Source organism: Mytilus trossulus, chromosome 6 (genome assembly GCF_036588685.1).
Source record: "Mytilus trossulus isolate FHL-02 chromosome 6, PNRI_Mtr1.1.1.hap1, whole genome shotgun sequence".
NCBI classification, from domain to species: Eukaryota; Metazoa; Mollusca; class Bivalvia; order Mytilida; family Mytilidae; genus Mytilus; species Mytilus trossulus.
The window spans coordinates 4,468,828-4,492,999 of NC_086378.1; the positions used below are offsets into that span (position 1 = coordinate 4,468,828).

Genomic DNA, 24,172 nt, shown 5'->3' on the forward strand with positions numbered 1-24,172 from the left:
AAATACAGGCTCTCATTAGTAAACTATTTGGGAGTAAACAATACAGTTGATTTGAGTGTTTGAGGTTTGAAGAGTTTTCTTGACATATTGATTTTGATTTCACAGACAGTTATGGGAATTGGTTTCAGATAAAAGGTTTCAGACATGACTCAGAGAAGAGGGGACCTTGTAATGACCCTGATGATAAAAGGGGGAACCTGTCTGACCTTCCAGTACATCACACTGGTATGATAGGATCAGGTTGTAAATATTTACTGTCCTTTATCGTTGATACTCCAGCTGGTCTTTGTCTTTATCTCTGCCATTAGATTCTGGTTTCACTTGATTTCAGTTTAATTACATACTTGTTGGACATTTGGTATGCATCATGCAGTTTAATGAAGATTTAATCTCAGAAGTATGTATGGCCCTCAACTATTAATTGCATGTAAATTATATATTTACCTGATCATTAATATAAATTACTTGCTTACTTACTTACTTAATATTTATTTACTGGCCAAGAAAAAAAATAAAAAAATAAACAGTTACTACTTCTATGCTATTTAAATAATTTTCTATGATTTTATATATATAATTATAAAGCTTTTGTAAAAAAAACAATTCTCCTTACCTAATTTTAAACTAAATTTGCTTTCCTCCCGTACCCTAACATATTTTATGAAAATTTTTTGTTGAAGTTTCAAGTCCTTATATTTGTTATTAAGCACCTCCTATCATATATACATATATAATTACAGTTTAGAACACTTCCTTATATGGTCTTAATTAAGATATTTTCCAAATAACATTACCTTTCCTACCTACTGACCCCCCTCCACCCCACCCCTGTTTAAAATACTTGATGGACATTGGACTTACAAGGATCGTTTATTAAAAGAAGTCATTACGTGCATTTACCAAAGAAACAAGTTTAACGAAAATCATAATTTTAAACTTTAGTTTTCTAAAAAAAAAAAAAAATATTGCTTTATCATCGAGTGTTTTGTTTATAATCAGAATGTAGGCATAATAAACATGTAAGAATATGTAGAGTTTGAATTCGAAATGAAACATAACTTTATTACAATTTACTGGTACACCTGGTAATCAGACTGTTTGATGTGGTGTCTGCCAGCAAGCTTTATTGTTATTGTCTGTTTATTCTCCCCTATATACATGTAGGAGAAAAATAAAGGGTAGTATTATATTTATGTTAGGACACTATTGGTCAACTTAACATAACATTGTCACATTATATCATAAATATGCCATATTTCTAAATATTGTATTCTTTTCTTCAGGTCATAAAAAAAATCATAAAATCGGTGTTAGTAATAAAGTTGTATTTATACAGTAAAATTCAGAAACCATCTGATGTCCATATTAGTTTTAATGAAGCTTGTCTGAATTCACACTATGTTCAGTGAAATGTAAAATTAGAAATTGAATGGTAATTGTGTAGAACTCCATCCCTACTGCTTTTATTTGAAATCTTCCAAGATGGAATTGTGCATCTAGTACCATATGAATAAAGCTTAAGAAAAGAGGCTTTTTTTTGTAAATGAGTATTTAAAGTGATGGATCAGTTTATAAGAACATTAGAGAAATCTTTTTTCTTTTGTAATGTAAAAAAAATAAAGATGGTCCAGTGGACCTAATAAATCATTCATTAAAGCGTGTAATTAGGGTCGGAGACAGGTCACTGCTATTATCAATAATTGACTTTATTTGTAGCTTCCTGAAGCTCATTGGACCATGTTTACAATAATAGTGGTCCATAATCCTTGATCAGGAATTTGATTTGGTAGTAATTAAATTTGTAATGGTAGCTTTCATCTAAATCCTGATCCAATAATAAAGTGTAGATACATTGTAATATTGAGATAGATAATTATCCCTGTTGATGTCTTTCTCTTTCACGGGAGGAGTTAAGACTGTCAGATGTGATTTGTAACTTTCTTAATTTAATTGTGTCCAGAGAAATCAATACAATTTTATTGGTCATTTGACCAAATATGGACAATGTAAAGGCCATAAAGCTGTCCAGGGGGCCATGTCATCTTTGTCATATGGTGTTAAATTTCACACTGTCCATGACATCCATTTAATTTGTTTGATTTACGTTTCACTAGGGGGAGATTACTCCCTGATACATGTGAAGGTTTGAAGTGTTTTGTTTGGGAGAAATATCAAATTAGGTTTTGCTGAAAACATTAAATGGATAAATAACAGACGAAACATTTCCATTTGTGGTTCACCCTCTAGCTTGTCCTTTCTATATATATTCTTTCTGCTTTTTTCCTAGGCAATACATTATCTGTGCTGAACATTAATTTCACACTATATTGGTAAATATTCATCTCAACACTTCCCCCTATATATATAGAAATTCTTGTTACATGGTATTTCTTCCCACAACTTTCAAGCAGGTTGATATATTAAATTCTTCCCTTATATTAGATTATAAAACGTGATACAGTTTGATGTCTGTATTTCAAAAATAAATAGCTGAGCTTTATCTCATTTTTTGTTATAATTTTGATGTATTAAATTTACATTTGCTGTCAAAAATGTTCTGCTCATTGTTGAAGGGGTTATATTAACCAATAGTTGAAGAATTGTCTCATTGGCAATCAAATCACATTTTCTTCTCTCTATATCAATTTATTCACAAAATTGATGTTATTTGAAACGACTATGTATATTTAAAATATTCAATTAGAAATAATTAACAATTTAAAAAATGATAACTCAAGAATATTTACAATGGTAAGATTGTGTTGTCAACCTAAAGGCTTTAGAATCCACAAATTGAGTCCCCCTTTTTTTGGGGTAATTACACCAAAACAGTGCAAAGGTTATAACTATAAACGAAATTGATTATTGAAGTTCTGAGTGATGACCAGGCATCATACATTATTAATTAATCCCACGTTAATTAAGTTCCCAAATTTATAATCTCCTACATTATGACTGTAACTCCATGCCAAATAGAATATTCAAATATTTTGTCAATCAAGTGTTTAATGATATTGAGTCTGTAGAAGAATTTTCTTTGTGTGCATTGCCATGTCAAAATTAATTAGTGTGCTATTGGAAAGTCTGCTGTCCAAAGCAACCAAGTCGTTAATGATAGCTCTCATTATTTCCTTTTAAGAAAAAAGTGGTATGGCGTTAAGCATGGATTTAACCAAATTTGCTATTAACCCGGGAATGAGAGTCAACTTGCATGACAGAAGAGATGCATTTTTGCATCTATCCTAAGTCAGTCCATGAGCATTTTACCTTTGTTAGTATTGTATGTTTTTGAATTTTAGTTCATTTAGATATAGGAAGATGTGGTGTGAGTGCCAATGAGACAACTCTCCAGTAACAATCCTATTGTTTGGATTTCAAACTAATAAAATTCTTATTCTATTCTTATTCTTATTCTTATTCCATCCAAATAACAATTTAAAAAGTAAACCATTATAGGTTAAAGTATGGCCTTCAACACGGAGCCTTGGCTCACACCGAAACAACAAGCTATAAAGGGCCCCAAAATTACTAGTGTAAAACCATTCAAACTGGAAAACCAACGGTCTAATCTATATAAACAAAACGAGAAACGAGAAACACGTTTATATTACATAAACAAACGACAACTACTGTACATCAGATTCCTGACTTAGGACAGGTGCAAACATTTGCAGCATTTATATGTTTTGGAGTTTACGGTTGCATCCATTTTCACTGAACTAGTACACATTTGTTTTTGTTAAGGGGCCAGCTAAAGCACTCCTCTGAGTACAGGATTTTCTCTCTGTGTTGAAGACCCATTGGTGGCCTTGGGCTGTTTTCTGCCCTTTCTGTTTGGGTTGTTGTCTCTTTTTTAGACTCTTTTATATATATATATATAGACACCTAGTTTCGAGATGTGTTATCGTTTTTTGTTTGTTTTTTCACTGCAGTACATGTATATACCCCTCATCTGTTTTTATTCATAACTGATTCAGATACAATTTCTACTTATGTCTATATTAATTGCCTAGCAATAAAATTGAAGAGGCATTTTAGCTATATATTCTGACCTTGGTTTAGGGTGAGAGTAGTTTTACATATTACTTGTTACTCATTTAGTTTACATATAGGTTTATATATAATTCCAGAAAAAAGTTGAGTAATATCAAAACTTGTTATTGAAGATATATTTGATTGAAACAGATTAGTTTGTGATTACTCCCAGATTTACATAAAGCCTGTCTTCCCAATATAATGTTTTACAGCATGCCATTTAACAAGTCTGATACCCTTGATCTTCATTGATTGATTTCTTGAGAAGACCTGATGACAGACTATAATTATACCTGCAAAGGGGGAGAAAAACATTGGAATGGGCATGGAACTGAGAAATTATGATTATACCTGCAAAGGAGGGGGGACATTGGGAGGGATTTATGGACATGGAAATGAGAAATCATAATCAACACTTGGTAATAATTTAGGAAATACTGAATAAATGGGATATTCCCGTCCACACTAAGTGATATGTTATAATATATGAAATGTAGAAAAAGATTAAAATTATAATTTATATGACAACTTCTAAAAGGTTCCTTTAATTTACTCTTAATATTCAATTTATTGACTAGGAAATTATTATAGAAATATGTTTGTGACTGAATAGTATAATACTGTAAATTCAGAAATTATTGTGTAAAATGCCACAGTTATAATTGCAATAATTGGAATTCGCATGTATTTTGAATTTTTTTATAGGAATCAAACAGGATTTTTTTTCAAAATCGCAATTATTAAAATTTCATTTTAGTATAAAAAATGACAAAAACGTAATATAAAATGAACACAATAGTTTCTAATTTTACAATAGTTGGTAATATAGGTTTAGGATCCTGTACAATTGACTAATGTATGCATGGCTTCATCTTGAATGCTCATCAAAATGCCACTTATGCCTCTAGTGAAGAAACTGAGGCTTGGTTTAAGGGCCTAAGATAGTAGAAGCTAATGACAAATCTTCCCTGAAGAACAATTAAACATTGTGTGTGTGAAAGTCATTAAGAATCTGTCATGAATGCCTTTCTGAGAAACCTTGTTAAACAGTATTGATTCTAGAGAGTCAATAAAACATTAAACTGGACACTCAGCTCGCAATGACCAGAAATCCACTAAACAAATGTGTATTTTTCCCCCATATACTTGCATGTAAATTGAACATTAAATTTATATCAAAAATGAGATACAGAACCTATTTAAAATATATTATTTATAATTATTTAAAAAAGAGACTGACATATATATTGCAGAAGTTACACAGTAAAGACGGACATATTTACATTCAATGCAGGGATTTTAAGTCGGCACCATCATTATTAATTGTTTAGATTTATATATATTAAAGTTTCAATAAATTAATCATACTGAATATGACTATATAAATAAATAACTTTAGATCAACAGTATGCATATAAAAGATATGTAAAATTCTTAAAAAAAAAAGACAGCAATATTGAGGGCAGACAATACTTTAAATACTTATACCCCATCTTTATAAAAAGAAGGGGTGAGCAGTTTCAAATCTATCTGTCCGTCTGTCAGTCCATTGATCAGTCTGTCTGTCCATTTATGAATATTTTTCGTTTCATTTTTTACACATGGCCATGGGTAACCAATGCAAATTGAAATTTTTTGTCACATTTTTCTCAGGAACTTCATTTCAAGGATAATGAAGAATTTCTGAAATTTGGTGTCAGGGTTTATTTAAGTCAGATATACTGTGTGATGCGTTTTTCAAATTCATCACTCAACAACTTCCTATATATATACCAAATACTTATAATTACATAATTTTAAACATGAGTAAAATTGAGAATGGAAATGGGGAATGCGTCAAAGAGACAACAACCCGACCATAGAGCAGACAACAGCAGAAGGTCACCAACAGGTCTTCAATGCAGTGAGAAATTCCAGCACCCTTAGAAATTTTCATCACATTTTTATCAGGAACTACAATTGAATTTCTGAAATTTAGTTTCAGGATTTATACAAGTCAGCTATCCCGTGTGATGCGTTTTCAGATTCATCACTCAACAACTTCCTGTTTACCAAAATATTTGGGCAGGGGTATCATCAGTGAGCAGTAGCTTGCAGTTTCAATTGTTTGAAAAGTCAATTTTTCTTCTATAAGAACATTTTCATGAATAAGTTGATTACCAGTACAAAAAAGTGTGGTTTATAATTAGACAAAGATAAGATGTAAAAGAAAAAACAAAACCTATGATTTATGATAGCTGTTTATATATACTTCTATTGTACACACAAACCTATACATAATTTGTAAACAAATCATTGTATTCATAGCATAAAAGACAAACGATGTGCAGATTATAAAGTACAAGATGCACAACTGATTGGTATATTTTCTGTTGATGTAGATAATACTTAGGGTTTACCCATTGACTATTAAAACATCTGCCAGTGAAATGCATGCAAGATATTTTAGGATCATAAGATGAGTTTATTATGTCAGTCTACTGTGTGATATATAGTATTAATTCCTGATCATTAGAGAATTGTTCTACAAAAAACTTGAGTAGGAGTTTAAACAGACTTTTTGTTGTTATGTAACCAGCATGTACATGATGCAGTTTACATTTCCCTGAAATCAGGTGGTTTTATATTAACTTCTTGCACACATTATATAATGTCAGTGATTTAACTTAGTCTATGTTAGACCAGATAAAACAAGCAGTCCTCATTGTGAAAGGCAGAATCTTAGCTTTTACTTGTTAACAAATTAAAAAATAAATCAGACCATGGCCGGGCCTTCATTGTATTAGAATTGAGTTAAGAGTTTTTTTTGTTTTTTGTTCAATGTTGAAGGTCTCACAGTGACTTTGAGATGAAGAACAGCAATGAAAGTACTGTTCCTTGATTTTTTTCATGTTTTTTGCTGCACATGTACTGATTTTGTGTGGAGGGTGGATATCCCATATCCTTTGTTTTTCTATTAAGATAAGTTTTAGTTGTAAGGTATTTTTACATAAACCAGTTTCAGTACAAACAATTGTTTTTCATTCATTTTTTTACATAAATAAGGCTGTTAGTTTTCTTGTTTGAATTGTTTTACATTGTCTTATCAGGGCCTTTTATAGCTGACTGCATTATGGGCTTTGCTCATTGTTGAAGGCCTTACGATGACCTTTAGTTGTTTATGTTTGTGTCATTTTGGTCTTATGTGGATAGTTGTTTCATTGGCAATCATACCACATCTTCTTTTTTATAATGTATAAAAAAAAACTATATTTTAAGGTTTCTCTTAAATATTATTATACAGGGATGATTGGATAATATGTATTTATAGATTTTTGTTTACAAATTTGGACAAGAATGACTTATAAGCAAACATTTACACAGAAGATATACATTCATACATATTGAAACTATTTATGTGGTAATGAAGTAGTTAATCTACTGTTTAATCCTGTAATTCCCAGACCTTTATAATAAGATGAGGTTGGTGATGAGGTTTATACAGAACAAACAAGATTCTATCGTTTGTATATTTTCTTTTCGTTTATAAGTCATGGTATCTGATACCATTAGGTCACTTTATACATTTTTTTGTTATTATGACTAATTGAGTATAGACACCAGGTTTTTCATATGTTATTTAATGAATGGCTATTACTTATTTTGATTTTATTGAACCATAAAACTAATTTTTGACTCTTCACATTGAATAATCCGCGAAGCGGATTATGTAAAATGTGAAGAGTCAAAAATTAGTTTTATGGTTCAATAAAATCAAAATAAATCATTGCCATTCATTATAAATAAATTTCTATCAAAAATAAGGCTCAAAGAACTTTTTATATTATTTATATTAACAATAACAAACGTACCCACATGTTGGCGTATGAATACTCAACGTCAGAGTGGGCGTGTCGCCATCAAAATTGACAACATTGAAAATAAAACTAATAATTTTAACCAATCAGAAGACAGTAAAAACACCAAATTTATTTATTAATCAGACAAAACATCCCTTACAACTTCAATGAGTGTTTTTATAATCCAATAATCAAAAAGAGATCATCATTTTATTCAGCATATTTTCTTACAATATTTTTAGAATATCAAGTATAAAACCGAGAAAGAATAGGATGTTCTAAGACTGATCAATATTGATTTTTTTACAGAATTTATTGTAGAAAACCATCTATTTAAGGTTACTCCCTGGGGTCAAATTTATAAAAATGTTAATGGGTTTCAGTCTGCTACACAAAATGAAATGAAATTGTAGAATGAAAAAGATGTTACTCCCTATTATTATTCATATTTAATGAAGTTACGAGTTGCCTTTGTTCTGTTGCATGTATAGCAATGAGATAATTCGTTTAATTTAATTGCATCTCTGGGTCTTGATTTGTCATAGGCATGTTGCTACATTAATTTCAACATGTGTTTTAATAAAACAATATAATGTTAGCATGGTTAGCTAATGGAAAAAAAGAGAGAATTATGAAAGAGAATCTCCGGGTGCTGGATTTTCTCGCTGTATTAAAGACCCATTGGTCGCCTTTGGCTGTTTACTGCTCTTTGGTCTGGCTGTTGTTTCTTTGGTACATTCCCCATTTCCAATCTCAATTAAGAGACAATAACAGATATAAGTTTTTCGTATTTATGTTTTAAAACCCATAATATGACAATTCTCTCAAATTCTTAACTTGTTTTTAAGAAGGTTTTGATAGACTAAGAATTGCTTGCTCTTTTGTTAATCCTTGATGGGTTCATGTCATTAAATAAAACATTAGTGTACTCCACCTAGACAGTTGTTTCTTTTTATCAGATCACTTGTCAAAAAATGGAAAAGTAAGTGAAATAAATATTTTTAGAATTTTTTATCAGATAAGTTTTTCTGTAGTAAATTCATTGAACTGATTATAAAAGATTTTATCAAACATTCTTGTGTAATTTCTGCCAAACTTTTCTTAAAGCTGTATAGGTTTATTGTAGGAAAGAAATTGAAAGAATTATTAGCAAATACCGATTTTCTGATAACAACAGTTACAGTGATGCACCATTAAACATTTACTTTTTTTGTGGTTAATGTAATAAAATAGCTCCATGTCAGTAAATTGGTCTGTTTTAGTGCTATTTATGAAGTAAATTGTTACATAATAGTATCGTAGAACTAGATCTTATCGAGGATTAAAAGCAGTACTTAAACTTTATATGTGTTGATAAAGGTCTATGGGAATGTAGACAATGCAAATACATGTAATTAGAATGATAAAACTGTATCAAATTTTTTATTCATTTTGAGTCATGTTAGTTGTGTGTGGTTTTTTTTAAAATAATTATTTGATAATCTTGTGTTACATTTGTAAGAATATACAATGTGTACATCCTACAGGGGGAGATCCAGACATAATAAAAGGAGATGGGTTCCCAACCCAAGATAAAGGAGGTGTTTCAGCAATAAGTCCCCAATCAAATGCATTGATCGTCTTAAAAATATGAGGTTGTCAACCCCCTGACCTGACCCCCCTGGATCTGCCACTGCTGTAAATGCTACAAATTGTCTCTTGTACACCCAAGTGTAAATTTGTTTAAGAGTGTATATTTTGTTTAAGAGTGTATATTTTGTTTAAGAGTGTATATTTTGTTTTAGAGTGTATATTTTGTTTGAGTGAGTATATATTTTTTTAGAGAGTATATTTTGTTTTAGCATGTATATGATTCATCTGTATGCAGCTTTTCCTGAAATCGCAATAATTAAACTTGAATCTAAATACCTGTTTTATATATTGTAGATTATACATTGCTGAAAGTAACATTAACTGTGAAGGATGTTAATGATGAGAAACCAAGGTTTATCAATGAACCGCGACCATTCCTGGCTACAGTGTCCACCAATCCAAGTATCGGAGAGCTTGTGTATGAACTTATGGCTGATGATGCAGACACAGGCTCTAGCATTACATATATACTGGAATCAGGTCAGTAAAAAGTATTATAGTCACCAAAGTTTTTAGCTCCAAGTAAATCCAAAACTTAGTCCCTATTCAAATGGAAAAATCAAAAGCTCAAACTTATCATACATATGGAAAACAACTGTCATATTCCTGACTTGGTACAGGCATTTTCGTATGTGGAAAATGGTGAGTAAAACCTGGGCTTATAGCTAGCCAAACTTCTAACTTGTATGACAGTCACATTAAATTACATTGTATTGACAACGATGTGTGAACAAAACAAGAGTAACAGGATGCATATATATGTCATGTATGTGATGATAGGTTTTTCAATAATATATGCAAAGCTAATAAATCAGACAACATCTAGGCAAGGTGTGAAAATTAACAGAACTAACATTAATTTGCCATCAAAGCCATTGTAATTTGCCATCAACTTAGATGAACAATGACTGTTACTGTTCTTAATTTTTGTCGAGCCTTCGACTTTAGTCGAAAAAGCAAGACTAAGCGATCCTACATTCCGTCGTCGTCGGCGGCGTCAACAAATATTCACTCTGTGGTTAAAGTTTTTGAAAATTTAATAACTTTCTTAAACTATACTGGATTTCTACCAAACTTGGACAGAAGCTTGTTTATGATCAAAAGATAGTATCCAGAAGTAAATTTTGTAAAAATAAAATTCCATTTTTTCTGTATTTTTTTTATAAATGGACTTAGTTTTTCTGCGGGGAAACATTACATTCACTCTGTGGTTAAAGTTTTGAAAATTTTAATAACTTTCTTTAACTATCAAGGGTTTGTACCAAACTTGGACAGAAGCTTGTTTATGATCATAAGATAGTATCCAGAAATAAATTTTGTAAAAAAAAATTATTATACTTTTAAATGGACTTAGATTTTCTGCCAGGAAACAACACATTCACTCTGTGGTTAAATTTTTAAAAAATTTAATGACTTTTTTATACTATTTTAGATTTGTACCAAACTTGGACAGAAGCTTGTTTATGATTGAAAGCTAGTATCTAGAGAAGAAATTTTGTTAATATTTGGTACCTGTGTATCTGTATTTTACTTATAAATGGACTTAGTTTTTCTTCCAGTTAACATTACATACAGTCTGCAGTTTTAAAACATTTATTCGATTCATAAACTATCCTGAAATTTTTACCAAACTTGGACAGAAACTTCTACAATGAAAAGATGGTATCAAGAGGAATATTTTTATTGGTTATTTTCGTCATTTTTGTTGAGCCTGGGAGTTAAAGCAAAAGTAGGCGAGACACTGGGTTCCGCGGAACCCTTACAAATTTTTATTCCTTTATAATGTTTTATGCAAGGGAGTGGGTATTAAATGTGTTCCATGGACACATTCCCCATTTATTAACTCTTTCATTCTAGTAACTTTATTTTTGCTTATTTATAGCTGGAGAAGGAAAGTTTGCCATCCAAAACATCATTGCTGCTGGACGTCATATTGGTAGGATTGTTACGACAAAGACAGGTCATGGACAATATGAGAAAGGACGAGAATTCTCATTAGTTGTGTCAGCTCAGGACACATCAGTTCCACCAACCATTATACAGAAATCTAATTTTGAGATTGTCAAAGTTTTAGTGGGGTCTAGACCTCCACAGTTCTTTGAAGATCCGTATATTGGATATGTAATGGAAAACAATCAAGCTGGCTATAAGTATGTAAATTTATTATATCTCTGTTTGTGTTAGCTATAGACACAACCATGAGGGCTTACGAGGGATGGTTTTGTATCTTTTTTGAACTAAGATATTATGGTTAATGCAAAAAGACAGATTTCAGAAGTCGATTTTACCAAAAAAATGATTTGTTCATGACTGAAGACCAATCTTAGTTGTAATTTTTTTTGGAAAACCGACACCAGTAATTTAGGAGGAGGTATTTTTCAGTAATTTGAACTTATGTTTTAGTAAAGTATGATAAAAGATTGAATGTAAAAAACCTTTACAGCAGTCATTATGTTATTTCTTATGTTGTATTGTTGGGTTGCTGTTTCATTGAGCTGAACATCAGACAGTTTGGTTAAATTCAATCCTTTTATGAGGAGAACGAATACAAATCTAGAGATTCAGCATTATAAGGAGATGCTAACAGTTAGTCAATACATTTTAAAAGTACATTACTTCTTACATATTAACAAACATAAAGTGTTCCTATTTTAAGAACTGTCATTCATTTGGGAACATAAAAATGAATTAACTCTTGTGCATTTCTGACATTGTGACCTGAAATAAAATCTTGCAAACATGTTGCACATAAAATGATATTAGTCACTACAAAGTTTGTACTTTATATCTTGAAAAAAGACTAAAAGATATATCATAAGGACTTTTTGATAGTGGAATGACTCTCTTATCAGAATAAAGAATGACAGTCATTGTTGTTCAAAGGTATAGAAATGGTCAAATATTAGATTATTAGAATTATGAAGCGGGCATGGATAAGATCAGCTTCAATTTAGAAAAGCTGTATGATAATTGACTTGGGATACACACTTCCTTATACTTACAAGTATTTGGTAGGCTATTTTTACACCTGGAAATCAGTTACATAAAGACAATTCATGTTGTGGTTAGCTAATTTACGAGCAGATTGTAAATCATCAATAGTATATTAAAATAATTGTTTTATTAAAGTGCATTTTCACATTGGCTGGCCTCTGATGTATAATTACACCTACATACACATATTAAAAACTTGTCTCATAACTGAAACATTTCAATTAAGTACATGAAAGGTTTATAATTACTTAACAACATATAATATTGCATTTATAATTCCTTGACAACGTATAGTACATGTATTGCAGTAACTGAAAAATTCAACTTTTACTGTAAAACATTAAAAGTTTGAAAATATCACTTTTTTCATATAGATAAATGACTTTAAGGTTAAAACTTTTTTACCAATTGTATAAATCATTGTAGTACTAATAGTCCAGCAGCTAAGTCCAATATTTTGGGACAATTGATCACTTTATGGTAAAAGCATGAAACTTTGCACAGTGTTAGTTATGATGCTTATAAACATTTTTGGATATGGAGCCATCAAAAAAAAATCCACAATGGCCGCCAATTTCAAAATGGCCGCCAACAGTCATGAAGCAGAGTCCAAAAATAGAGTTCAATTTAACTTTTGAAAATTAAAGCACAAAACTTTGCATATTGCTAATTATAATGATTATTAATTTTTTCTGAATATGGAACAATAAAAAAATTAAAAAAAATGGCCGCCAATTTCAAAATGGCCACCAACAGTCATGAGGCAGAGTCCAAAAATATGGTATAATTTATCATTGAAAATAAAAACACAACACTTTGCATATTGCTAGTTATGGTGCTTATTAATCTTTAATGAATATGGAACAATCAAAATAATTCCATAATGGCCGACAATTCAAAATGGCCGCCAACAGTCATGAGGCAGAGTCCAAAAAAAAAAATGGTATAATTGATCATTTGAAAATAAAAGCAAAAAACTTTGCACATTGCTAGTTATGATGCTAATTAATCCTTTCTGAATATGGAACAATAAAAAATAATTGCTTAATGGCCGACACATTCAAAATGGCCGTCAAAAGTCTTATTATCAGAAACTATATCGTGTATATCTAGAAAGCTATTAATAATCAACAAATATTTGTGCTTTGCAAAATTTTCCGGATTTCAGGTCGTCAAATATTAAATTACATATTTTTTGTTTGTCTTTTTAACTTTTTCGATTCAAGCGTCACTGATACGTCATTTGTAGACGAAACACACGTCTGGCATACAGAAGTTATATACAAGGAATATATAAACTAATTTACGATCATATTTATTACAACATGACTACTGAAAAGACGTTCAGGGTATCAAGTGTAGAATATGACAAACCAACTAAGTTAAATAATATTGATTGGGCAAATTGCATCCTATGCCAAGAAATAATAGATGAAAAACGTATATGCCCATTTGATTCTAAACGTCTCAATGTTGGTGCTGGTAATCAATCTTTAGCTGATAATATTTAGAAGTTTCATGAATTACGATTGATGCCTGAAGGCATTAATGTGTGCATTGAAAACTTATATTTAGATGAGGGATCTGGAATAGCACAGTATTTCATTGACCAAAAGGCATGTTGGCACAAATCTTGCAACTTGAAACTGAACAGGACAAAGTTGGATAGAGCAGAAAAATCAACCTCACATGAGAGAATAGATGATAAAGCAACCACATCTAAAAGAAAACTAGACATAGCTTCTCCGTTCAGTGCACCAGTAACCTGTCTGTGTGCTTTTTTTGTAATGAAAATGGCCAAAAAGCCCTTAAAGAGTCCTCAACGTTTGGACAGGATACACGTGTGAGAGAATGAGCAGTAAATTAAATGACACTTTGTTACTTGCAAAGTTAAGTGCTGGTGATCTAATTGCAAAGAAAGCAAAGTACCACTCTAAATGTTTAGTTTCCTTATATAATCGTGCATCTCAAATTGAAATGAAAAATGATAAGGTCGAATCTAAGAAGGAAAGTCAAATCCATGGTATTGCATTTTCAGATTGTCAGATCCATGTAAACTTTATACGAAAAGAACTATATGGTAGGTGCAGATGTTTCATCTCGAGTTACACGACTAAAACACAGAATTGTAATTTCCCTAACTTAGATGCTTACAAACAAGGTCTTGAAAACAATCTTGCTTTCAAAGATGACATTGGTCCTGCATTGAAGAGAGTCTGCTTAGAAGATTTCGCATCAAATTCAGAATTTAAAGGAACCTTCCCAAAGGAATATCAGGAAGCTTATGTACCCCAGTCATTGCTTACTTTGGTCAGTATGATTCAATTTGGACCCACCATTCAGGATCGTTCATATTCTGAGTCGACATTAACAATAGCACATCCTCTGATGTATAGTTGTACAAAGAAACTATCCAACCGTCACATGAAAGATCATGAACCTCCAGTTTGTGCTTATTTGGGAATCATGATCCATGTAAGACTAGCAAACGTGATCTAGTAGATACTTTCTCCAATCTTGGACTGTCTATCTCCTATGACCGAGTGTAAGAAATTTCTACTTCCATGGCCAAGGATGCTTGTCGTCGTTATGTCAAAGAAGGTATTGTTTGCCCTACCAATCCACTACAAAATGTATTTACTTCATCTGCTGTAGACAACATTGATCACAATTCAAGCAGTATCTCGTTAAAAGATTCATTCCATGGTACAGGTATATCTTTATTCCAACATATTTCAGAGGATGTTCAAGGCGTTGTTCAAACATTTGACCAATCTGAACCTATGTTGAAATGCCAGTCAAAGAGAGTGTCTCTTTTACCAGAGAGTTATTCAAATCTTCCACCAGCTGTACTTATATTCATCGAACCAGATATCCCATTAGTCGAAGGGGAACTTTCAATTGATATGTCCTCATTCCCAGCTGCATCAAAAGGGGAATTCAAATAGCTGAACAGCTGTGGATAGGTTTTGGCACTGGAAAGAACTTTCTATATATTTCAATTCATGGATTGTGCCTTGCTCTAGGACCATTGAAATTGAAAGTCTTTCTACTGTTCCATTCATTTACCGGTTGTGACACAGTCTCAGCTTTTTCTGGGAAAGGTACGAAATCAGCTTGGGATACATGGTTCGTAAATGAGGAGTTGTCAGAAGCATTTCTGCAAGTTATTGAAAATCCAAATGAAGTGGAAATTTTAAAAGTGTTAAAAGTAATAGAACGATATGTTGTGCTTTTGTATGATCGGTCTTGTACAGCTAATATGGTGAATGAGTTTAGAAAACAGTTATTCACGCAGAAGACAAGAACAATTGACAATATTCCTCCATCACGAGATGCACTTCTTCATTGAACATATGAAACGTGCAGCTTACCAAGGTAGTGTTATTTGGCGCAGTTGTTTATTTGCAAATTCTAGTATGCCATCACCAGATTTATTTGGTTGGCAAAAACTTGATGGTACTTGGGTACCATTCTGGTCTGTGCTTGCTGAAGCTTCAATGTCATGCCAAGAGTTCATCCACTGTGGATGCAAGAAAGGATGTATAGGAGCATGTAAATTCGTGAAAGCAGTATTAAAATGCACAGCATTATGCAACTGCTCACCGGACTGTGAAAGAGAAACTGATCGTGACTGTGCTTTCTTTTGTTTTCCCTGCATTTTATTATATTCTAATTATAATTTTAATCTGTTGTTATGTTAAATAGTTACTTGTGAGGGTTTTTTCAATTTCTTATCTCATTTCTAAAAAAAGAAATACTCTTTGCACTGATTCAATACTGCATATGTTTTGGGTTTTTTTTCATTTCATGAATTGTGAAATTTTTTAAGGTCATTACCTGTTACTGTGAAAATTAAGAACTCGTCGAAGACGCCATTTTGAACTGTATCGGCCATTTTTATTTCATAGTTAATGTCACCTGTTACATTAAATAATAATATGTTTGTATATACGTGCTTGTATTGAAATAAATTATCCATTATTTTTTTAATCATTTGTATACCATATTCAAAAACAAACGTCAAATTTGTACATGTTAAACGGCGCCATTTTGAATATTGCCGCCATTTTGAAAATATTATCTATGCACCCAGGCATTGATACATTGTAGGTCTTTGTCGATATCAAATGATCAGTTTCGCGTATTTGGTAACTTTCTATCACACAATGATGGTGTATACATACGAATACTGTCAAACTTAGACATTTTGACGCGCCATTTTGAATTTGGACGCCATTTTGATGATTTCTGTATTATAAGGTTTAAAAAAAATAATAATTGACATATATCTTAATTGTATTTCCTTAAGTTTGTGACATCTTCTGAACACATTAAAATTGGAAGACTTCATCAAGTGAATTATGTTATACTAATGTCGGCCATCTTAAATTTGGCGGCCATATTGGATTTTTTTTTCGTGGCTCCATATCTGAATTTTGTCTTTACCCCTTAATCTTTCACTATGCCAAGTTTCATGCTTTTACCATAAAGTGATCAATTATTCTGATATCCGCTGGACTATAAAAACAATAAGTTACTTAAAATAACACTGACTGAAAGTGGGCTGTTGCATAACTAAACAAGAAAGCTTACACTCGATATATATATCGTTTTATTTTGACAACATTCTGGAGTCACAGCCTCGAGTTAGTATGAATTCTAAATTTGGTTGTCTCATTTTGGAAAATGACCTAATTTACATAAAACATTTCCTGATCTTTGGTTCTATATGTTTCGTGGAAGTCTTCAATAAGTTTGAAAATCATTTTAATGTCTTACTACGACCATACCCTGCTTGTGCGGGTACACTCAACTCCACTATTGAAGGTCATGGTTTTTATGGGCTTCCTTCACCAATAAAAACTGACGGCCACAAAATAGACCAAACTTGCACTTGAAAGTGGCATTAAAACATCAACATTCAATCAATAGAACCATCATATTTGTATCTGTTTTAGAAATAATTTCATCACTTGACATGTTAGAGTTTTTAATCCTTTTTTTATAGATTGACAAATGATGACGGCAGCCCATTAAGCATCAAAGCCAAACCATTCCAATCCAAAACTCCAGATGAAAATACAGATTACGATGGGACCATTAAATTTTCACTGTTGGATGACAGGGGGCAAACATCCACATTATTTACCATGAGTGACGAGGGAGAGGTTGCTACCTTACAGAGTATGGATTATGAGGCATCCACAGCACATCAGTTTGTACTCACTCTCAGAGCTGTTGAAGAATCAACGGGACTGCTCAGTACCACCCAGGTATTATAATAAAGATTATTAACACATTTGAAAATTGAAGAAACAAAAAATACTGAACTCTATTAAGAAACATTAAAAACAGAAAGTCCATTATAAAAAGGAAAAATCAAAAGCACTAACACATCAAACTCATGGGAAATAACTGTCATATTCCTGACTTAGGGAAAGGTATTTCCTAATGTTTAAAATTGTGGATTAAACCTAGCTTCATTATTTATAGCTAGCAAAACCTCTCACTTGTATGAAACGATAAACTATCCAATTAAAAAAATATTCCAAGAGTAACTGTAAACATCTACTGGTATTTCATTGCAGTATGTTTTCATTTTAAGAGTTGAGAGAGGATTTCACTAATATAGAATAAGAATTATAAACTGCAAACTCTAGTTAAAGCTTCAAACCTGATCCAACAGATGGCTTTGAAATTTTCTAAGTCTAATTTATAACTGTATACGTCAAGTGAGAGAAAAAAACTATGACAGAAGTTATAAAGACAGCTAATTGGCAATTAGAAACTTTAGAAATTCTGATATTAGTTGTTTTGTTTACCTGTGAAACATCAACCCTGGTGATAATTGTATTTATATATGTAAACTGATAGGATCAAACAACTGTGAAATATAACAATCATTCACAAAACTGCTAGATAAAGTGCAATCATATGACATAATGTGTAGTACTGATTTTTTGTTTCCCTTTCAAATATTTTTTCTAAAGGCCAAAAAAAATGATTGATCCTATATTCCCTTGTTTGGTTGTCAACATTTTGGTTATGTTTATATAGATGTCTATACTTTTGTCAAATCTATATGGAATTTCACAAAATCTGGACTGAAGCTATAGATGGACTTAGTTTTTTTGGCAGTTAAGAATTGCTTATAGTCTTTGAGACATGTTATGTTCTTCTTAAGTTATGACTGTTGTTTAAATCATTACATAATGGTTAGATAAATACCATAAAAGTTTTATTTCCATGCATGGCAAACTCTAGGAAAAGTCAATATATTTGTTTAGGGGCCAGCTGAAGGACGCCTCCGGGTGCGGAAATTTCTTGCTACATTGAAGACCTGTTGGTGACCTTTTGCTGTTGTTTTTTCTATGGTCGGGTTGTTGTCTCTTTGACACATTTCCCATTTCCATTCTCAATTTAAATAGTTAGGATTTTGTGCATTTTTCCCTTGATCTTTTTTGTGATAATTTTCATATCATGCTACTCGCTTGAGATGGAAAATTATCGCTAGAAACTAAGCATGCACGTGGTGGCGTTGGCTAACGAAATTGACATGAAATTGACCTGAAATTGACAATGTCGTCATAGGTAAAATAGCGATAAAAAGATTATCATTGTTCATCTCCCGGCTCAAGCGAGAAAATCAATCTCGTTGAGATGATCACCGATAAGCTATAAATACTGAAGAAGAACTCCTATGTTTATGTTGCAGCCTATCATTTATTTATTTTAGTGATCTCCATCAAATTGAAATTCTGTAATCCTAATTTATCTGATTTTTCATCAATATCATAAGAATATGCTATTGATACGTACTGACTCACATTTACACTAATGATATAAGACATATATGGCATTTGATTTCAGCTGAAAGTCAATTTGATAGATGTTAATGACAATGACCCAACCTTTGAACTATCAACCTATACAAATACGACCTCTGAGGGGACACCTGTCAACACCACACTGTTTTCTGGTAAGGTCACACATGATTTAGATTATATTATATATAGAAATAGCATTCTTGATGGTATATTCATGAGTCAGGTTCTTTTTTAGTAGTATGAAATGCATTGTAAATTGTAACTGTATTACCAGTGATTCATCAAAAAATTTGAACTATGTAAAGGGGATATTTATCAATGTGACATTTTTGGAATCAATAAGCTCCACTAAATAAGATGACAAAAACTCCAGCGTAAAGTTGAGTTTGCCCATACCCCCAAAAAAATGTTTGCTAAAATATACTCCAAGGTTAGAACTGTCAGCAGTTTGATATACAATTTATTTGCATAATTAATCCTTAACACTTTTATGTCACAATTACATGAGAGAGAGATATACTATGAAAAGTAAACAATCAGAATGTTGTCAAAATTTTAATAAAGAAATTTGAACTCTAAAACAGCATACACCAAATGTAAATTCAAAGCATCAGTTAGGTATATTAAATTCTTCAAATATAATATTACAGCTTTGCACATAGCAACCAGATACAGAAAAAAACTGACTGTCCAAATTTGGAAAATATTTTTCTCGACTCAGTTACAACTTTGTTCATATACATAATACAATTGGTTGCTTCTTTTCTTTTTTGGCAATACAGACATTTTTTTAATGAAAAACAGCTTTTAACACTTATTATTTACTGTGGCATGTTTTTGTTTCTATAGTGGCTGCCACAGATAGAGATTCTGGAGACAATGCCAAACTTACCTACTCTGTTAGTGATGATCATTTCTACGTGGTTACCAGAATGGACCAGAGGGGCAGATACATTGGAGATATCAAAGTAGCAAAGTTAGTAAATAGTTAAATTATATAGAATAGTTAATGATGTTTATAGTAAAACATTTTTATGCCCCACATACGATAGTATGTTTTCTGGTCTGTGGGGTGTTCGTTCCATCGTCTGTTCGTTTGTCCTGCTTCAGGTTTAAGTTTTTAGTCGAGGTAGTTTTTGATGAAGTTATAGTCAAATCGACCTGAAACTTAGTACACATGTTCCCTATGATATGATCTTTCTAATTTTAATGCCAAATTAGAGTTTTTACCCCAATTTCCACTGATCATAGAAAATGATAGTGCAAGTGGGGCATCTGTGTACTTGGGACACATTCTTGTTTTTTCTTGAGATGAGGCATGTGAATACTTGGTTTGTACATACAGAAATAAGTATAACTTGCACAAAAGAAGAAATTCATTGAACAAGTTTTAGAAGTCAACTAGGATGCAAAAAGTGAACGTTTGATAAGATTTCCTTAGAATACTTTGTCTTTTACTTGATTTATAATGCCACCACTGTTTGTAGGAGACTAGATTATGACTTCCGACCAGATCGTTTGTACAAGTTCAATGTAACAGCCACAGATGCTGGACCATTCAAGAAATCAGGTCTCGCCAATGTTGTGATATATGTTACCAATATAAACGATGAGCCCCCAGAGTTTGGTAAAACAAAGGAGGATATACATACCTTCATACGTGAGGACCAAAATGCTGGAAGTTACGTCAAAACTGTACAGGCTATAGACCCAGATGGTGATAATGTGGAATATTACTTTACAGGTAAGCCTAGAGTCACTTTAGTTTCAAGTATGACAAGACTTAGTAACATTTTCGTTTTGTTGAGTAAATATCCTGTATTCACATGTTTATATCAAGGTGGGATGGCGTTTAAAAATATCTAAAAGCTGTCTGATATTAATAAGCTTACACATTTATGCATTTTCCTGTATATTCCAATGTGTCACAATGCTTATGTTATTACATCACAATAAGAAACAATTATTCAGTGAAGTCATCTTCACAGATTGACCTCAGTATAGAAATAAGGAGTTGTTGTAATTATGATTGTCACTGAGAAAACTATCTACAGAAGTTCAAATTAAGTAGATGTGATTAATGTACTGCCTTCAACTATCAGAAAAACACATACTTAAAAGTCGTCTATAAATATTAAAAATATGAAACAATTCAATTGAGAAAAAAACTAATAAGTGAAGTTATAACAAAACAATTAGATCAATAACTCATTCATACCAAAAGAGCTGGGAATGTGTCTTTAGCTAAAGGATTCATGTAATTAAACAAGATAAAGGATATCCTTATCTATATTTTAGTTCTTGAGGTCATGTGACATGAGTACTGAATATTATCAGCAAAAGATACTTTAGGAATACTTAAAAATATTCCAAATTACCAATTATATTTTTTTTTAAGATGAAAATGTTTTTTTCTCTTTTAGATAAATTGTCAGTTGCACCAAATGGACCATTCAGAATTGATGCAAGATCTGGTCTGATTACATTAACAAACATAATACCAGCTCATATCCCCTCCTACACATTAAACATCACAGCTTATGATGATGGCAGCTGCTGTGGAGGTTCTCCTAAACTTAGGAGTGATTCCTATGTTGTGGTAGAAATAAAGGATATCAACAATAACAATCCTAGATTTCCTAGTTGTAGCTATGCTCCTCATATCATGGAAAATATGGCTCCTGGAACCTTTGTTGTCAGGGTAAAATAGTAAATTCTTGTTTAAATAAATATACAATAAAAATTAGAATTAAATGTGCTTAAACATGTACAATAATAGTTTTTTAAATATGATATCAGTTTGTGATTTAGCAGAACTTTTAACAAATTTAAATATAGTAGAATACTGTTAATTATTGTAAGATTTTTAGCTCACCTGGCATAGCCATGTAAGCTTATGCCATCACTTGACGTCCGTCGTCGTCGTCTGTCGTCGTAAACTATTTCAAGAATCTTCTCCTCTGAAACTACTAGGCCAAATACTTCCAAACTTTAACTGAATGTTCCTTCGGGTATCTAGTTTATAAATTTTATCCGAAGTTTCGATCTATCAACAAACATGGCCGCCATTACTTAAAATAGAACATAGGGGTCAAATGCAGTTTTTAGCTTATATCTCAAAAACGAAAGCATTTAGAGCAAATCTGACTGAGGTAAAAATGTTCATTATGTCAAGATCTATCAGCCCTGAAATTTTCAGATGAATCAAACAACCCATTGTTGGGTTGCTGCCACTTAATTGGTAATTTTAAGGAAATTTTGCAGTTTTTGGTCATTATCTTGAATATTATTATAGATAAAGATAAACTGTAAACAGCAAAAATGATCAGCAAAGTTGGATCTATAAAAAATTTAACATGACCAATAATGTCAATTGACCCCTTAAGGAGTTATTGCCCTTTAAAGACAAATTTGCTCTATTTGTTCAAACTTGCTTAAATTTAAAAATCTTCTCTGAAACAATTGGGCCAAATACTCTCAAACTTTAAATGAATGTTCGTTGGGGTATCTACTTTTTGAATTGTGTCCGAAGTTCTGATCCATCGACAAACATGGCAGCTGTGGCTAAAAATAGAACATAGGGGTCAAATGCAGTTTTTGGCTTATATCTCAAAAACTAAAGCATTAAGAGCAAAGAGCAAATTTGTTATGGGGTAAAAATGTTCAATAGGTCATGATCTATCAGCCCTGAAATTTTCAGACAAATTTAACAATCCATTGTTGGGTTGCTGCCACTAAATTGGTAATTTTAAGGAAATTTTTCAGTTCTTGGTTATTATCTTGAATATTATTGAATATAAAGATAAACTGTAAACAGCAGAAATGTTTGGCAAAATAAAATAAGATCTACAAATAATCAATATGATCAACATTTAAATGGCATTTTAAAGCAAAAATAATAATTGTGAAAGGATTAAGCAAAACGTTTCAGGTGAGCGAATCAGGCTCTTGAGAGCCTCTTGTTATAAATGTGAATAATGCATCTTTGTAAGTATCACAATGATAAGAACTTGAATTCTGATAACTGATACATATACATGTTTCTAAATACAGATTTTCCTCAAATCGCAATAATTAATCTCACATTTTGTTCATTCTTCAAAAATTCCAACAATAAATGCACTCAGTATTTCTGAGTTAACAATAGTCTAATTGTTAAATTTAGTTTTTGATAGCAGTTTATAATTTTGCCAAGTTAATTAAGATTGTGTATGAAAGACTCAAAGTTAATAAAAATGTAAGAAATGGTGCCTTTTTGTCTAAACAGTATTTCAAAGACATACAGTAGGGTAGTATTATCTAACCAGGTTGAATTAAAATATTTACCTTTAATTAACAGGTACAAGCTGAAGATGATGATAGAGGCTATAATGGTAAAGTTAAATACCATGTAGTTACTCCAGCTGGCAAGACACAGAGCTTCGATGTAGATCCTGACAATGGTACCGTCACGTCCAGGGTCATGTTTGATCGGGAATCTGAACAGGGCATGAGAGGCTACCCTCTCACTATCATGGCTGAGGATCAGGGTCAGACCAGGAAATTAAATAGTTTGTGTACATTCTGGGTTACCATTGATGATCTGAATGACAATCCACCAAAGTTTGATTCGTCAGTTTACACTCCTACAATTGTGCGTAGTTTAGACGTCAACAAAGTTGTGACATCATTGTTAGCAACAGATCAGGATATGGGTACAAATGCTGAAGTCACATACTCTCTTATAGAGAATCCAGAAGACAGATTCAGAATTGATTCAGATACTGGTACAATCTTCCTCAGCAAGAGTTTGTCTGATGTAAGTATTTAGTTTTATAATCATGAAATGTGATGTGATGGCCA

At 31.9% G+C, this 24,172-nt stretch overlaps 1 protein-coding gene across 1 annotated transcript in view; it reads left to right on the top strand.

Annotated features, from left to right (window-relative positions):
* The window catches only part of LOC134720622 (neural-cadherin-like), a 57,282-nt gene that overhangs the window by 5,719 nt on the left and 27,391 nt on the right, over window positions 1–24,172 (top strand). Inside the window, exons 2-9 of the mRNA XM_063582981.1 lie at window positions 9,801–9,986; window positions 11,389–11,656; window positions 17,512–17,776; window positions 19,374–19,482; window positions 20,180–20,306; window positions 20,818–21,074; window positions 21,754–22,031; window positions 23,670–24,128. Of these exons, the coding sequence (XP_063439051.1) occupies window positions 9,801–9,986; window positions 11,389–11,656; window positions 17,512–17,776; window positions 19,374–19,482; window positions 20,180–20,306; window positions 20,818–21,074; window positions 21,754–22,031; window positions 23,670–24,128 (1,949 nt within the window). The remainder of the gene's footprint in view (window positions 1–9,800; window positions 9,987–11,388; window positions 11,657–17,511; window positions 17,777–19,373; window positions 19,483–20,179; window positions 20,307–20,817; window positions 21,075–21,753; window positions 22,032–23,669; window positions 24,129–24,172) is intronic.